At 35.5% G+C, this 19,634-nt stretch overlaps 1 protein-coding gene across 6 annotated transcripts in view; it reads left to right on the top strand.

Annotated features, from left to right (window-relative positions):
• LOC123534023 (uncharacterized) overlaps positions 1-19,634 on the top strand; it is a 59,219-nt gene that overhangs the window by 27,963 nt on the left and 11,622 nt on the right. For 4 of the 6 annotated variants that reach the window (XM_053520083.1, XM_053520082.1, XM_053520085.1 and 1 more), the window contains 2 exons: positions 15,415-15,622; positions 16,940-17,165. In XM_053520083.1, the coding sequence (XP_053376058.1) occupies positions 15,415-15,622; positions 16,940-17,165 (434 nt within the window). Of the gene's footprint in view, positions 1-3,840; positions 3,972-9,655; positions 10,676-15,414; positions 15,623-16,939; positions 17,166-19,634 lie in introns of those variants that run through there. The other 2 variants (XM_053520086.1, XM_045316055.2) reach the window with 2 other exon arrangements.

The raw sequence follows: 19,634 nt of genomic DNA, 5'->3' as shown, positions 1-19,634 counted from the left end.
AACGTAAAAATGTATTAAATTCGCTCTAATACAATATCAAATTTTCAGTGTATGAGCTATGTTTTATGTCTTGTGGATGTGCCACCAGTTGAAAAGTTTGCGGAATAAACGGGGTTTTCAAAGATATGTTACCCAGGTGTGTAAATAACCAAACACACTAATGAACTCCATTTTCAACTTTTACAACGTTCATAGTTACATTTAACTATTTTGTTTCGATAAAAGATTGTCAAAATCAAATGTTAGAATATCTGTGTAGTAACAGTTATGTTGTCTTGATTATTTCACCCTTAGCAGGTAGGCGGCCGTCCTTGAAGAATGTCAAGTGTCTGCTCATGGTTTTTATTTCAAATTAAGCTCAGTTATATTAAATTCCTTTTATGTCTAACAGTAAATCGCAAACAATTTAAACAATGATTTATTACATCTTGAACAAATTTCCATTTGCTTTTAAGAAACTTTAAATGTCAACAGACTTTCAAAAATTGCATTACAAGGTCCTTGTGATTTTTAATGACATATAAGTCGTTTGTATTTACACTGTAGAAGTACCATTTACGACGGCATACAGTAAGTCCAAATTCTGAACAGGGAAGAGAAAAGATATAAGTACTCGAGCAGTGTTATTTTGGTCCATTCTATACAGCGTACCTAAAGGCATTTCTTTTCATGCGAAATTGACTGCGGAATACAAGCAAGCTCTGGTTGAGCGTTCTAATAATGTGTATAAGTTCCCCTTTAGATTCAGGCGACGAAGAAGATTTTATAATACAGAATTATTTCAAATTAATAGCAGAACATGTACTTCGGTTTCCTACCCGAAGTTAATAGCATTACATATAGTCGGGTTACCCGCTTGAAATTAATAGCACTACATGTACATAGGTTAATGTTACTCTTATTTCACAATTCCTGTAAAATTTATAAGACCTGAAAATGAAGTCTTTCGATGTCTTCGCACTCCTAAGTTATTCCGTGGGACATGTTACTTCCCGTATTAAAACACAGTTTCGCGTTGACATCACATCTACTTACTATATTTGGCGTCATACGTGCGCCATAAAATAGTGTTTCCCTATTTTATCTATCTGTATACATAAAAGACATACTAGAATCGAAATAATATATAGGAGAATCATATTTTAACATATCTCAAAAATTCGAATCTGTTACACGCCACATGTATAATTCACTCGGGCTACGCTCTCGTGAAAGTATAATAACCACATCACATTGTTTCGATATGTTAAAAAAATGTTGCTCTCTTAAATAAATGTCAGAGAAAACACGCAGAATATAAATCAGTCGTCAGCCTATCTGCTTAATTATCCCGAAAGTCAGGCACGTACTTCTTAGATTCATGAATATTTTAAAAACTTACATAATATGGTCTGAAAATCTATATTTATTACCCATTTTGCACTGAAATTAAAAACCCATCTACAGTCCTTCTCAAAAGCAAGGAATCAGATCTTCAAGAGGTTCTTCCTTAAAATAGGATATATCACAGTGGTTGTTATGACAACCTGAGTATTTTTGCTGTTTTTTTTTAAGGTAAATACGGACATGTAAGAGTAAATGTTTCAATGCACGGATAGTGTTTTTCCTTTTAGAATGTCTATATAATCATGACCAATTTAATAGTATGAGGTACATTGCATTTTACGAAACCATGGGTCGTGAGTTCGAGCGGGCGCTCCTCCAACTAAAATTACTAACAATGCGATAGGAGTTCCGTGTATAGGTGCTTTACAGCACGTTTCTAGAATTGGTTGCACTGCCCTTCAACAGTCTTCTGGAGGATTCGCCCATATGCGCTTCCGGTTGCCACTATAAATAATCTCTCTCACGCATGCCCGCATCGCACGCATGCACATTTTTTATATTTTCCGGCTGTCCGTTAGCCTGCAGAATTTTTCGGGCAGATAGTTTCTTTTCTTTTTAGGCGTTTACATTCTTCAGTTTTTTTTTTCTTGTTTTGTGATGTTTACAGAGACACGTCTGTTGAAATAAGTGTTCGAAATACTATTTACACGATTTTAGACAAGAGTCTATCAATTTCTTTTAACGCAAATGTTTGTCTATTTACTATGTAGTACAGAAAGTAAATTCCGCTGATTTTTTAAAGGTATAATTTATTGACGCGCCAGACAAATTGCATAAAATTTCATTATTATCACTTGACTTAGTCGCGGCTGCCGATAAAAGGGCGAATGTATTATGTTTCTAAGTATATAATTACAACTGAAGCGTTATCAATTATGAAAAGGGTAAATAAAGATTAGTTTTTCATTTTTAAAACCATTCACAGCCCGTCTAAAGGAGTAACTGAATAGATTCAAAAAGTATGAATCGAACTTTTTTCCATCCTAACAAATGTGATGCCGTTGCATATCATAGATCTTTAAATCGCATTTCAGTATGAATAGGTCTCAATTTTTTTTTCTTTACCCTTCTTCACCTCGAGACTTAAACCAAATAATCTGTAGATGCTACAGTGAACTGGCAGAAAAACTGTTGAAAAACTTCTTGATCATCTCCAGTAGCTTACTGACATTAAATTATCAATGACTGATGTAAATAACAATCCTGCAAAGTATGCCCAGTTTCACTGTATTGGCAATTGGCATCGTAGTTAAGTTGTTGTATATGAGCCGTGCGATGGATGAGCCGTGCCATGGGAAAACCAACATAGTGGGTATGCGACCAGCATGGATCCAGACCAGCCTGCGCGTCCGCGCAGTCTGGTCAGGATCCATGCTGTTCGCTAATAGTTTCTCCAATTCCAATAGGCTTTAAAAGCGAACAGCATGGAGCCTGACCAGACTGCGCGGATGCGCAGGCTGGTCTGGATCCATGCTGGTCGCATACCCACTATGTTGGTTTTCTCATGGCACGGCTAATATAGACTTTAATTAGCTAATAGCTTCTCTGGGTCAATCAGTAGCGTACTTAAGTTGTTAAGTATACATTTAGTTACGATCACCTCCAGTAATTTATTGTAGCGATGTCTTGGTGAATTAGCATAGTACACATTAACTGACGGTCAACTCCAGAAATTCAATTTATTGTTGTTTGGACTAAGCATTGTTTTCTTATTGCTCATTAAACATTAACTAAGGTCACCTCTTAGTATTCAGTGACACTGAATTCTTCTAGCGATGTGTCTAAGTTGCCGCATTTAAGTTGCCAAATATGCAACTGACGGTCATCTCTAAAATATCTCTCCATCTATGTTTCGGTCAGTTAGCATCGTATTTCAGTTACCCAGTATACATCACAAATATTTCAATATATCGATGCATCGTATTTAAGTTGTTCGGTATACGCCCTAATATGTCATAAAGCATTCTGATATAGCGCATCATGACAAGAAACCTGCTACAGTGACCATATATCGGTAGCCCGTTTTATTATTATAAGCTACTTATAGAAAGCGTGAGAAATATGATATCAAACTAACTTTTCTGTTAAACTTTATAATATTTCCTTTATCCGATCGCTGTTCCGTCGGGAAAATGTGCTCTACTTTTTTCAAATGTTTTATACCGTTAGCTTACTTTATTCAGGTGTGAATTTCCTTGTTTTTAACTAACTAGATTTTTGTAGAATGTCCGAAATGTTTATATAATTAGAACATTTAATTCAAAGCTTTGTCAAAACATGTATGAAATCTCTATATTTTTCCTGTCGAATGTGTCTAAATTTCTAGGTTATTGTTCCCGCCGACGGATTTACCATTTATGTAGTTTAGACGATCACCCCAAGTGATTCACTAATGTTAAACTTCTTTATCGATGTTTGGGGCTTTTGGCATCGTATTAAAGTTGCTCAGTATACATTACCTATCGATCACCTCCAATATTTCATTGACAGTGAAACAAACATATCAAAACATAGAGGTATGATAAACATAGATAAATCATAGATCTATCATAAAACAAGCACTCCTAAATGGATCATAATTGAAGGTAAGAACTAGTTTATACAAATTTTATGTATCTATATGAATTTGTTTTATGGCTAATGTAAATTTGTGGAATTTATGATCGCCGTCCTTGATATCTTATTTTTTTTTAATATGAAAATGGTTTTAACATTTATAGCACTGTCATGTTTCAGTTCTGTTGCTGCTATATTGCTTTTTGATTTATTTATGACAAGGACTGTTAGCATCAGTTCCCTGTCGTTAAACTAAAGACTTATGAAAGAGTGAGGGAACAACGCATCCCCTCGTAAATGTGAACAATAGTAAAGTCTAATTTAATATCTATGAAACGGAAATTTAACATTTAAAATGTGTGTTAACGTTTTTGTTTATTTATGTCTTTAGAAAGGGTTGAATTTTCTGCTTGGTTCATTCTAATTGTTCCCGCCCGCTCTTGAAAGCAATGCATTTTATTTCAGTTTAGCATCATCCTTGAGATGTTTCTTTAAGGTAATTTCATAAAACTTCAGAATGCAATAGAGCCCCACCCGCTTAACATAATATGGAGAGCGCAGATCTACGGATCGCGGGGTCGTGTGCTCGATCCACGGGTGATGCGCATGTTCTCCGTGGCGATTTTATAGAAGACAGTGCGTCTGAATTCGTTGGTTCATTAGGGGGAGTTGGCAATTACTTGCGGAGAACAGATTTGTACTGGTACAGAATCCAGGAACGCTGGTCAGGTAAACTGCCTGAAAAAATGTTGAACCCACAACAAACAAACAAAAGAGTTCAATAAAAAATGTTATATGTCCTTGAGCTTTCAGTTTAGTAGTTTACGAAAATTGTAAAAGTTAAATAAGGAATTCTAAATCAATTGAATGTAACATTAAATGGAAGTCGTATAATTCCCATTAAAACCTCATTAAGGGTTTTATCATTATGATTATAAAGTTTAGTGTACTTGTACTGTCTTTTATGTTGTTGTTAGTGTTTTTGTGTTTTTCAATCGAATAGTTCCATAAAATCAAATGCTAAAAAGGACAAGTACATCGAAGTAAAAAAGTAATATTATGATTATATTGTTATTATATTTGTGTATGTAAGTACATGTACAAATAGTTTATGTGTTTAATTATTCACCATTTTATACAACTTGAAATACTGAATAAATTGAGAACAAGAACAGAAACAAAATTTTTAAAAATTAAGATATTAGGTTGGAGATGTGAAGGAAACAATTGTCAATTTGTATAATACAGTATTCGTTATTTATTTACCAAAGTACTAATCTTCTTTAAAAGTTTTCAAAACTTCATCGTTATATCTTATCAGTGAACGAATCATGTTTAAGTGTTGGTCTAGTTTTTTCTCATGAAAATAGGTTTTGCTATCGAAGCGTAGAATTAAGTGATTAATATTGGTACTTTATTCAATCCTAGTTCACAACGTCTCTGATATGAGGTGAATTATTATAAACTGGATATCGAGTGATTTTATTGACCCGAAATATTACTGATTGATCGGTTCCGTTCAACTCTTACGTTGATAGCAAATATTTTACTGTCAATATTTATTGAACCGCGGGATTTTACTATGGAGATGTAAGTTTGTACGGTCGTGCCATATCAACACGAGAGAGCTTTCAACTTTAATTAGATTACCTTGAACAGTGCAAAAATGAATAAATTACATTACGCTATATAAAAGGTGGATAAATTCAGGCGTAACATGTAATATATCATAAAATTGATCAAATATCCTTGAACTTTTATGGATGAAAAATAACCCGAGTGTACTTTAATCAAATATAAATTCTATTACATAAAGTGCATGCACAGATATCTTACCACTTTAGAACTGTAAACATGTTTTTGATGTTATAATTGTTATCTCAGCCGGCGAGGTCAGTTTCATACACCCTCCTGATTTCAAAAGTGCCGATTAGTCAAAAACTGAAGATTTTTCGTAAAACCGACTCGTCGGGATTTTTTTTCGCATGACTTGTGGTTAAAGAAAATAAATCTACGTAAACATGGTCTATTGCAGTAACTAAGATATGTATATTTTCAGTGTATGTTTATCGACAAATGAATGGGCGATAAAAGATGTTAGCTCTAATACACCTTTAAAACATGTGTTCTCTCCCTTTGTATTTGTTGTTAAATCGCAATAAGTAATACTTATGTGTTATTGACTTGTTCTTTTCTTAGACTAACTGTATTAGAGAAATATGATGTTTCGCATGCTTTCTGCGACATATGTCTAGGTTCAAGTTATGATTGCTTAAATATCAAGAAGTTGTTCTGTTAACAACTGATGTTAACTTTGCAAATGCGAGTCCACTATTAGTCTGATAGTTACTTTTAATGAAGCGTTTTATTCTCAAAATGAATTCATTCGCTTGCCCAGTGATAACTGCAAATCGGCAGTGCTCTTGCAATAACGTATTCTCGTCTGTCAGTTCGGCATCCTTCGACTATAACTTCTTAACAACCGAATAATGCCGAAGAATATAAGCATACGGAGACTACGTAAAAGCCCGAATAATGCCGAAGTTTATATACGCATACGAAGACTACGTAAAAGCCTGAATAATGCCGAAGTTTATATACGCATACGAAGACTACGTAAAAGCCCAAATAATGCCGAAGTTTATATACGCATACGAAGACTACGTAAAGGCCTGAATAATGCCGAAGTTTTTTTACGCATACGAAGACTACGTAAAAGCCAAATAATGCCGAAGTTTATATACGATACGAAGACTACGTACGGTCTGAATAATGCGAATTTATATACGCATACGAAGACTACGTACGGCTGAATAATGCGAAGTTTATATACGCATACGAAGACTACGTAAAGCCAAATAATGCCGAAGTTTATATACGCATACGAGACTACGTAAGGCCTGATAATGCCGAAGTTTATATACATACGAAGACTACGTAAAAGCCCAAATAATGCCGAAGTTTATATACGCATACGAAGACTACGTACGGCCTGAATAATGCCGAAGTTTATATACGCATACGAAGACTACGTAAAAGCCCAAATAATGCCGAAGTTTATATACGCATACGAAGACTACGTAAAAGCCCGAATAATGCCGAAGTTTATATACGCATACGAAGACTACGTAAAGGCCTGAATAATGCCGAAGTTTATATACGCATACGAAGACTACGTAAAAGCCCAAATAATGCCGAAGTTTATATACGCATACGAAGACTACGTAAAAGCCCGAATAATGCCGAAGTTTATATATGCATACGAAGACTACGTAAACGAACGGAAAATGCCGATTATCAGTACGGTCGAAATGTTTCAATCTGTCACTTCTATCAAAGACATATAAAGCATGCATAGAAACTTTGAATATAATCCTAATGGTTGAATGTACTATTATTTAAACCTGTCATTGATAAAGGTGTGTGAAGTGCGACAATGTCACATAAACGTCTTTGTCACCGGCGATTCTTTGATTAAATTATTGACTTTAAGCCATTGTAAAAGAAATTTTATTCCCAAATATTTACCGAATTGTATCATTTGTATTAATACATTATACAATATTTACACTTTACTTTTAAACATAAATAATCCTAATATATACAGATTGCTGGGGTAAACATTTAATGTACTTTAATAGAAGGTAGATGAAATAATACAATAGTAATGAAGAAAGTTGTATCCCATATTGGGAGAAAACCCAAAACAAGTGGCAGTTTGACAACAACAACAACAACAAATTACTTTCATTTCAAGTCAGGTTACAACATGGTAACAACATGACAATAAAGCAAAATTAATTGAAGTGTAAGATGCTCACTGGTTGGCTTCTTTCCGCAGCCGTTATTCATGAGCAAGAACACTTCACACTGTGAAACTTTACAATATTGACGTAATATAATGAATAACGACTCAAACTGATTTGAAATAAATACTTCATAGAGCCATCTTTAAAAAATGATTCTAACATGGCTGGATTTGATTGCCAGTTTAACAAAGAAGAAAGTCAATCTCTGTATAGAGATCTGTTCTGCGATAAATAATAGTTGACGCGCGGACCGGTTAAAAGGCATTATGACGTCTGTTATGACGTCAGATTGCAGCATGACGTCCTGTTTATTACTACGTGGATAAGTGAAGCCCAGTAAAATGTTTATCAAAATATTTTAATGATTAGACTAAGTAAGAATGAAAACAATCAAGGTCTTCTTGTGGTTTGTGGTCTAATACCACCAAACGCCCTCGTCGTTCAATTCCTACGCATCTGAACTCTGAACCGTGACAAATCAGGCGACAAACCACTAGAGGACCTATTTGTTTGTTAAATATTAACGTTAATTAGTATTAACGTGATGAATTTTTACCGAAAATTCGTTATGACTGTTTGGTATTATGCGTGAATCGAATAAAAAACCCTCTCAAACGCTCAATGAACCGTTTATGTTATGCAATCCATGCTGCTTAAGATTGTCTTGTTTTATTTCGACAGATCTTTTAAAACATCGATATTAAATTAGATAACAAATCAGCATGAAATTTGACACGTAACAACTAAATTCATGAGCACGCGTACTTGATTAAGTTTACAAAATGTACAAATTGTCCCTGATAAGAGAAATTTTTATTGTCATATAAAATTAAGGCGTTGACCAAAAATGATTGTAAGTTTAAACTGGTTTTATATTATATGAAACGTACAGAGTAAGAAATTCTATAACTATTTAGATATTTTAAATAATACGACATCGATTCATGCGAAAGAAATATTTCCTCATTTTCAAAATCAGTGTCCGTTGCTCCGGTTTCATACATTCACGAGAACTACGTGCTTTTACAAACGCAAAAATGGTTTGAGCGATGATTTTGAAATGATATCGTAGCTCATAGAGAATTATCATTAAACTATCTAGCCAACTTAATCTTGAATGTTTATATTTATATTTACTTCGACTCAAGAACTCAGTCTTTTCATTCCATTCATAAGGTACAAAAACGCTTGTTAAATTGCTTCAACCGACAAAAGCATGTGCGCATGGAATAAAAAAAAGACGTATATATATTACTTGTCGGATCAAAATAATGATGGTATACCCTGGTTCAAACATTCATGAACTTTTATATTAGAGCGGGCTTTCATATTAATCATTTAATCATTTATTACTTCCCACTACCTTTGAATGTCATGACATATTAAAGGTTAAAATCTAATGACTTCTACTTGGTTATGATCGCGTGGGCCGAATGATAATATTATACATAAAAAAACTGGTATTATGATTGTCCTTCAGTCATTATATATTACAATAACTTTGATATAATATTCTAATTTCACAAACCCCTCTTATAAGACATCAAGACGATATTTTACACTCTCGGCTTTAGGGCATAAAGACAGAAGATAAAAATGGGGGGCTCCCATCGGGAAATTCGTCCAGACTAAATAAATTCTGTATTATTGATAAAATCGCGAAGTAGTGTCTATTCGTTAGATTTATGGTTTTAAATATGTTATTTAAACAAATTACGCTTCTATTGAATATAAGAAGATATTTTAATTGTAAATGTTTTAGTATTGATCAAGGCCCTTTGAAAAAAGCGCTTGTCTTCCTAATTCAAGCTTCCACAAGACCGGAGCGACACTTTAACTGCGGCGCTATTCTTAAAATGAAGACTACCCCACGTAGAGATAAATACGGAGATTTGCCATTGTATTAAAACGTATCACTGCATATATAAAATAATTTAGCTCTAGTTTGATACCTCCTTCGAAGCCGTGGTTGGTGATATATTAAACAACTAGACTTTATAGATAAAATGTGGCGTTGAAACATAGTATGGTTTCAAATGGCACATCCTAAACTCCATTGGTGAATTATTTCAATAAAAAATGACGGATACGAACATAAAAAGAAAAGCGACGAAGGACAGTGAAGAAAAAAGTGAAAGCAATACTACAAGTAAAGATGACGAAAACTTAATGCAAAATTGGAGTTTAACTTTCACAGAATATGCCATGAACGACCAGTTTACAGGGGAGCCGGTTGGGAGGAGCAGGGAAGAGACTCTGAAAAGTAGTCCTGGTCAGTCACGATCTTCTCGGCCTCCTGATGGAAGAGGCTATCACCTTGACAACGGCAGATTACCTCTTAATATTGAAGATCCCGTACAAATACACGGACTATTTCAAAATGGAAGAAATTCAGATGAAAAATTTGTATCTGAAAAAATAGAGGTGCAGTTGCCACAAGCAGAACAGTTAAGTGAGGACAAACAATCAGTGAGTATTGAAGGTAAGGCATTGAGTATAGCTAAGTCACGTGATAAAAACAGTGCACGTACACGAGAAAGAAACAGTGGACATTTCAGAATGACAGAAAATGCCTCTATCAGAAGTAGTTCAGGAAAATCTTATAGTCATACTGAGAAAAGAACCGAGAATGTGCGTGAAAAACGTGCCGATGCAATGAAAGAATCTACAGGTAGTAAACAAGGTGTTATTTACAATCACCCTGTCCTTCCGTCCATAGGACAAAGACAAAGTTCCAGAGAAATGCCGAATATAGTGGGAGGCGGACGCAGTTCCAGAGAAAAGCCGGATATAATTCGAGTCGGGCGCCAAACACATAGAGGAAATATACGCAACACCCCGCCGCCCCCGAAAGATGGTTACGGTGGCAAAGTCCAACCGATCTATGTTAGGTTTCCTGGCCAACGGACAGGCCAGATGATGTTGTAAGTTATTTGAGGAGAGATATATATTTTTGTCTTAAAAGTTATAAAAAATTTCACGCAATGTTTTTCGTGATATTGGGAACAAAAGCACTGAAAAATAATAGGTGTATTAAGTGTTTCATATACTCTTATGTTTACCATTCCACACCTTACCACTATATTCAAGAGTTTGTGATTCTACTTCATGCTTACAAATATTTAAAAGATCTACCGTTCCGTTTTGTACCTACGATATATTTGAAAGTTTGCGATTCCGCTTCGTACCTATGATACACTCTAAAGTTTGCGATTCCGCTTCGTACCTATGATACACCCTAAAGTTTGCGATATGATATACTCTAAAGTTTGCGACTCCGCTTCGTACCTTCGAATTTACGAATGCAACGGGACAACATAAATTTCCTGATGATTTGGGTCTAAACTCGAACATTTTATGTTAAATTAGTCAGAAAATCGTTTTTTATTATTTCATGCTTTTCCGTGAAATGCTGGAATGTATCAGTGAAATAAAATTGAAATTTTCTGTTTTAAACAGTGAAAATATCATTTTATATTTCACTGGTACGGAACTACACTTGAACGCGAAATAATATTAATTGTAAATAATCGGTAATTCTTTGCAAAATTTACTTAATTAAAGACATAGATATATATAAATACATATACGAACATAAAAATAAACGTTACACCGTTAAAAATTGTGAAAGAAATCTGGAAACCTGATAAAACTATTTGACAATTTTTCAACATAGATAACGTGACGCCAAGAAACTGTGACGTTATGGCGCAATGTACATGACGTTACGCGGACACAATGGGTATAATTTGTTTAAATTCATTGGAAATCATAAAATGTACCACTCGTGAAAATATTGCATATGGTGTTCACTCGGTGATCTTACACTAAATCAAACAAATACCCTCTAATTTCAAAAGAAAAGTTTAATCATTTATAAGTGCGGTTGATAATAAAACCTTCAGTCAATGTTGCTTGGTAAAAAATATAATGTTTGATCATATTTTCGGCTCTATAAAAGTAAAATCTGGCTGAGCTACCTTAAATCTAAAATGGAATAAAATACGATTCAGGAAACATGAAAATCAAGCAATCATAGATAAGTACGTTTATCTTATTCAGTTATGTCATACTATACATTATTCATTTATCTATTATTCTGCCATGTAATTCCACGTGTTATATATACATTTTTCTATACCCTATGGCGACAAGCAAATGTTTGGAAGTATTAATAAGAAACTTTTGATATAAGATTTTTTGCAGGCTTAACAAGTCTGTTTAAAATGACAATCTAGAGCCGATTATATGCGCTGACTAAATCAGTGCAATTGTTCTAAACTGTTAATGCAATATCGCAAACTAATTCTCTTTACAAATGCCTTTTGATAAAAATCATCATTCATTTTAGATATCCTTGTTTGTGGGCGCAAAAGAAAGATAAAAAGATAAATTTCAATCAATGTTGACCCCGTAAGTTCTTAAGTCTTGGCCTGACAACAAAACACATTTGGGCCAATGTATCAGCTATTTAATTATATATTACATTGTACATATGATAAAAATGTTTTAATTTGATAATTATTTTTAAAGCGTATTTGATATGACTGACATCGAATTTACCATAATTGGAAAATTTATATCTGAAATATCAATACAATAATTATTTAACGGTAGCAATGTCTGGCATTAAAATCTAAATAAAATAAAATCAAAATATAAAGCTGTGTAAAGAGGACGATTTCAACCACTTACATTTTTTCAATAGTATGCCGATTTGGTATTAGCCATATCGTATACAGTATAACCCCCCTTTATGTCACCTACACAATTAAACACCTGTCTACACAGGCATATACTGCCACCTTTATTAAGAGGCCAGACACGGAAGCGAGTCCGCTTAAGGCAGGTGGCTGCTAAAGACCAGTTCATATAAGAATAAAAAGTCGATTTTGAAAGTTAGCTGCTTAAGACAAGTGGCTGCTTAGTACGAGTGGCCACTGGGATAAGTCTAACTGTATAATATATATATATATAAAATGCTTAAAAGATTAACCTCTCCAGAGCAATAGCTCTTGGGCAACACACACATTTAACTTTCCCAGTGTTCTCTGTAGGCGTGCACTGAAAATATGATTTAATTTATATAATTAGTTCATGTATATACATGTTCAAGTTGCTATTTTGCCATGTTTAACACAAAATAGTCATACATGATCTGTCGTATTAAATACGAAACACTTATAAACGTGATGTATATAGTACAAGTTGCAATCCAAAATATAACAGTTATAAATCAGATTAATTACAAGAAGGCATTGTTACAGAGGCAAGTTGGTACCATTTGAAATATAAAACACATTACATTCATGGAATAATTTGGAATTTACTACCAACTTAAATATTAAATGTAAATATATAAAGATAACAGCTGTGAATATAAATATGTACAAAGTGCAACCATCTTTTCATAATGTTAAACACAAAATCAGCGATTATGTAGATTATGTGCTTGAAATGTTAAACACAAAACACTGATCCATTTAATAATGTACAACTGTCTTCTTGGTACATGTGTGCAAGGTGCAACCAGAAAGGTATACTAGCCATACTTGTAATAATGTAAAAATGTTAAACACATACCAGTGTTGCATATATGAGCCGCGCCATGAGAAAACCAACATAGTGGGTTTGCGACCAGCATGGATCCAGACCAGCCTGCGCATCTGCGCAGTCTGGTCAGGATCCATGCTGTTCGCTAATGGTTTCTCTAATTGCAATAGGCTTTGAAAGCGAACAGCATGGATCCTGACCAGACTGCGCGGATGCGCAGGCTGGTCTGGATCCATGCTGGTCGCAATCCCACTATGTTGGTTTTCTCATGGCGCGGCTCATATGTCATAAAAAGCAAGTAACTGCCGTGCACGTAATACACGTCATAATGTGCAAGTTATTTACTTGCTCTTGAAATGTCAAACACATAGCAGCGACACTTGCAAGAATGTGCAAATTTCTTGTGATTTACGGATAATTATGAATTTAAGAATTTCAACATTGTTCTTAAAATTTGCATAATTTGAAATTAAGAAAAATCAAGTTGCGAAATGAATAGTGGGAACAGTACATACTAACATGAATAGGGACGATGAAATACAATCTCCCACCCACACATGATACTTCAAAGAGTTTAGTATTATATTATATTGTCACGTCTATATTTAAAAAACCTAGTTAGGTATGGATAATGAATTGACATAACGTCTCAAGGAGACCTTGAAAAATGTTAATGATATTTTAGCATTGGTGAGAACCTAAATACAAAAGGTCTTCCAAAACTATGTTAGATAATTAAGACATATCAGAATAATGACTAATCCAAACGGTTTTTTTTTTCTATGTAAAACACATCGACTCTATCTTTCTTTCCATCCATCCATCCATCCATCCATGAGTTTAACTTTTCCACTGCGAAGACGCTGGGGGAAGTATGGAAAATTGAAAGACAAAATAATTGCTGCATGCGACTATTTGACAAAGCTACTAGTATGGGAATTTTACTCTCGAAACAAATAAGGACGACACGTAATTGAAATATTAAAACCGACTGAGTAGTTTGCTACAACCGTTATTAATGTAATCTGCAAAGTTGGAGAAGGGTGACTACAAATATAATAAATTAGCGTTATCAACACTACCCAGTCAGCCATGATGATTTTGATAAAATTCGACAAGTTTCCATTGACTAATTAAGGTATTATATCAAGTGACGTGCATGCCTACAGTACTGAAATGTTAATCGTTTTTGTATTTATTTTATTATATTACGTACTAAATACTTAATACTTACTATGTTTATCTAGCTGCAATAATCGGCCATTGAACCTATTAAAATGATTATCATGAAAATTTCTCATGTATGTTACGTATATATGCTAATGATTTATTTGTATGTTTTATACTTACTGGATGTCACTAATATTTAATATACAGGTACTGTTAAACTTAATTTATTTTCTAAACAGTTTCGTATCGTGCAATAAAATGGCACATTAAATGTCAGTTTTTCATCAAAATATTGATCTATATAGACCTACATTATAAGTTTTTCTCATTAAATTTCACTTCAACACCGTCTTTCATCTAGATATCCTTAGTTGTTGAATATCAGATTTATTACTTGTTTTTACTGGTATTTACCTCTATTTTTATGATATATTCATTACTCGACTATTATTATTCTATTACATATACATGTATAATGACTTTCACCGAAACCATTGATTGTATGAGCTACATTTACTGTCCTAGAATGCCGAAATAAGAGTCAAGATACGGAATCGCACGGAAATTGCCGGAAACCATTACGGGTCCACTATCTTAAATTTACAAGAAAGCGAAATGAGCCGTGCCATGAGAAAATCAACATAGTGGGTGTGCGACCAGCATGGATCCAGACCAGCCTGCGCATCCGCGCAGTCTGGTCAGGCTCCATGCTGTTCGCTTTTAAAGCCTATTGGAATTGGAGAAACTGTTAGCGAACAGCATGGAGCCTGACTAGACTGCGCGGATGCGCAGGCTGGTCTGGATCCATGCTGGTCGCATACCCACTATGTTGGTTTTCTCATGGCACGGCTCATTTAAGTAATATCAAGCGAAGTTGTGATTTAAGTAATATCAAGCGAAATTACGATTTAAGTAATACCATGTGCCTCCTACATTTCAGTGCGGAGATGAATCAGCAGTCGGGTCAAGTCCGCATTGTGGGACGGGACAAAGAGAAGGAGATGTTGGCTCGGTTGGCATGGTTACTGCTGGACGCCGGTACCTCGGCTCTTCGTGCAACCTTCGACAGCATACACCCACCCCTAAATCTTCGAGAACACTTGAAACAGTCACACGTGAAAGCCGTGCTCCAGCGACTTCTGCAACAGGTGATAATTGCGTTTTCTGTAACAAATCTAATACAGCTGTTGTCTGGTAATGATTTGTATTGGGAATATAGCCTGAAACCCCACATACAATGTTGCACTTGACAAATATTTGGCAAACCTGTTGAGAGATGCCATTTAATAAGCAAATGATGAAACTGATTTTGATTTTCAAGTATCCTCTTGCATCATTAGTAACATCAAATACTTTAAGGTTTTTTAAATGTTTAAATTTTATGTAAATTGTTACCCTCTCTAAGTACATATAGGTTGTTATTTACTGTATACCTTCAAATATACATACATGAAAAGGTAGGAGCAGATTCACACGTATCTTTTGCCTCAAACAGTAGAGAGCTAGTGACATGTTTTCAAGCATCCGATTTCTTTTCCTAAATAATTATGTTTTGATAATGTTTATAAAACAACTGTATTAAACTTCTTTTTTTCCAAAGTAATATTTCCAAAACAAGTACCTTTCATTGGAAAATTAAAATTAAACTCGAATTTCAATATCAATATAACAAATATTGCAATATTTTAAATGAGATCTCATTTTGGTTGGCGGCTCACCTAAACACATGTAAAAAGCTATATTTTAACAAAAGGTTTGACTTCTCCAAAAATAAGTCTTTGGTACTAAGTCTTATTATAGTATATACTGGAAAAGGCGAAATATATATCTACAAACACTGCAATATTTAGAGCGTTTTTCTGACTTACTCAGAAACATCTTGTATACAGTTGTACCTGCTTTAGCAGCCACCTGTTTGTTTTCAGCAACGACTGGCCTTAATTAGCCAGTCCGCTAACCTCCTAAATTAGTCTTTGTTCTTATTTAAACTTGTCTTAGCAGACAGACTGCGTCGCTCCATTTGTTGCCTGTTTAGTGTAAGTGTTACTGTATATACCGTAATTCACATCGATATATCAAGTAGCGATAGTGTGCATGTATAACGAAATGTAAAGGAGGGAGGGGTTTAAAATGCTTTTCTGGACCGTTAAAGTATTTCGACCCACTAAAGAACATGAAATTAAGGATCTCTAATATTGTAAAGTTCTACTTTCTGTGTCTATTCATACATGTGTTGATTGGTCACTGTAGACAAGGAAAGAATACGGACACCCGCATGGGTTTAATAATACGGAAAGGTTGTCTCCACGGGACCAGTCATATATTCTGCATAATTGTTCAGGGGTATGAAAAACACAATATTCTGGGTCTTTTTAGAAGATAGTCTAAATGATGTCAAAGAACTATTTCAGTTGATATGTGTTCATTCTTATGCCTTTGTGAAGTCAGTATTTTTCATTATACAGACTGTTCTGACTGAGAAACAATGGCAGCTGCTATACCCGGTGAAGAAGAAACATCAATCGTCACAAAAGTATGACAGTAGGACCTTGATCATTCTTCTAGAGACAATCTGCCATCTGTGCCCACCATATCCGAATGGTTGGGGCAAGGAACCACTTCCGAAAGATGGTTCGCTGAGTGCAGATATAGTCCGTCTGCAGCTACTGTTTCAGGACATTGCTAGACACGGTAAGAACATTGCTAGACACGTTAAACACATTGCTGGATACGGTATATGAACATTGCTGGACACAGTAAGAACATTGCTAGATACGGTAAGAACATTGCTGGACACGTTAAGAACATTGCTGGACACGATAATGACACACTTGATACAGTAATGACATTGTTAGGCAAGGTAAGAACATTACTAGACATGATAAGAATTTTGCTAGACACGGTATATGAACATTGCTAGACACGGTAAAGACATTGCTGGACACGGTAAGAACACACTAGATACGGTAAAGACATTGTTAGGCAGGGTAAGAATATTGCTAGACACGGTATATGCACATTGCTAGACACGATAAGGACATTGCTGGACACGGTAAGGACACACTAGATACGGTAAAGACATTGTTAAGCAGGGTAAGAACATTGCTAGACACAGTACGAACATTGCTAGACACAGTATATATGCCACAATTTGCTAGAACACAACGGTAACGACATTGTAGGCAGGTAAGAACACTAGATAGTATGAATAACGGTATAAGACATTGTGATAAGCAGGGTAAGAACATTGCTAGACATACGGTAAGAATATTGCTAGACACAGTATATGCACATTGCTAGACACGATAAGGACATTGCTGGACACGGTAAGAACACACTAGATGCGGTAAAGACATTGTTAAGCAGGGTAAGAACATTGCTAGATACGGTACGAACATTGCTAGACACGGTATATGCACACTGCTAGACACGGTAAGGACATTGCTGGACATTGCAAGAACACACTAAATACGGTAAAGACATTGTTAGGCAGGGTAAGAATATTGCTAGACACGGTACGAACATTGCTAGACACAGTATAGACACGGTAAGGACATTGCTGGACACGGTAAGAACACACTAGGTACGGTAAAGACATTGTTAAGCAGGGTAAGAACATTGCTAGATACGGTACGAACATTGCTAGACACAGTATATGCACATTGCTAGACACGATAAGGACATTGCTGGACACGGTAAGAATACACTAGATACGGTAAAGACATTGTTAAGCAGGGTAAGAACATTGCTAGATACGGTACGAACATTGCTAGACACGGTATATGCACATTGCTAGACACGGTAAGGACATTGCTAGACACGGTAAGAACAAACTAGATACGGTAAAGACATTGTTAAGCAGGGTAAGAACTTTGCTAGACACGGTAGGAACAATGCTAGACACGGTATATGCACATTGCTAGACACGGTAAGGGCATTGCTGGACACGGTAAGAACACACTAGATACGGTAAAGACATTGTTAGGCAGGGTAAGAATATTGCTAGACACAGTACGAACATTGCTAGACACGGTATATGCAATTTGCTAGACACGGTAAGGACATTGCTGGACACGGTAAGAACACACTAGATTCGGTAAAGACATTGTTAAGCAGGGTAAGAACATTGCTAGACACGGTACGAATATTGCTAGACACAGTATATGCACATTGCTAGACACGATAAGGACATTGCTGGACACGGTAAGACCGCACTAGATACGGTAAAGACATTGTTAAGTAGGGTAAGAACATTGCTAGATACGGTACGAACATTGCTAGACACGGTATATGCACATTGCTAGACACGATAAGGACATTGCTGGACACGGTAAGAACACAATAGATACGGTAAAGACATTGTTAAGCAGGGTAAGAACATTGCTAGACACGGTACGAACATTGCTAGACACGATATATGCACATTGCTAGACACGGTAAGGACATTGCTGGACACGGTAAGAACACACTAGATACGGTAAAGACATTGTTAGGCAGGGTAAGAATATTGCTAGACACGGTATATGAACATTGCTAAACACAGTAAGGACATTGCTAGGCACGGTAAGAACACACTAGATACGGTAAAGACATTGTTAAGCAGGGTAAGAACATTGCTAGACACGGTACGAACATTGCTAGACACGGTATATGCACATTGCTAGACACGGTAAGGACATTGCTGGACACGGTAAGAACACACTAGATACGGTAAAGACATTGTTAGGCAGGGTAAGAATATTGCTAGACACGGTACGAACATTGCTAGACACAGTATATGCACATTGCTAGACACGATAAGGACATTGCTGGACACGGTAAGACCACACTAGATACGGTAAAGACATTGTTAGGCAGGGTAAGAATATTGCTAGACACGGTATATGAACAATGCTAAACACAGTAAGGACATGGCTAGGCACGGTAAGAACACACTAGATTCGGTAGGACATTGTTAGGCAGGTAAGGGCATTGCTAGACAAGTCAAAGACATTGTTACACACAGTAAGGACATAACGAGACACGTTTAGGACATTGTTGGACACGATAAGGACATTGCTATGCCTGGGAAGAACATTGGTATCGTTTATCGGAAAATTTAACAGCAGCAAAATGTAGTGTTTGTGCCATGATGACCCAAACCCGTGTACATCCTAAATT

Source organism: Mercenaria mercenaria, chromosome 12 (assembly GCF_021730395.1).
Source record: "Mercenaria mercenaria strain notata chromosome 12, MADL_Memer_1, whole genome shotgun sequence".
NCBI lineage: Eukaryota > Metazoa > Mollusca > Bivalvia > Venerida > Veneridae > Mercenaria > Mercenaria mercenaria.
Note: the sequence above shows the minus strand (reverse complement) of the source record. Positions and strands in the feature narration are given on the sequence as shown.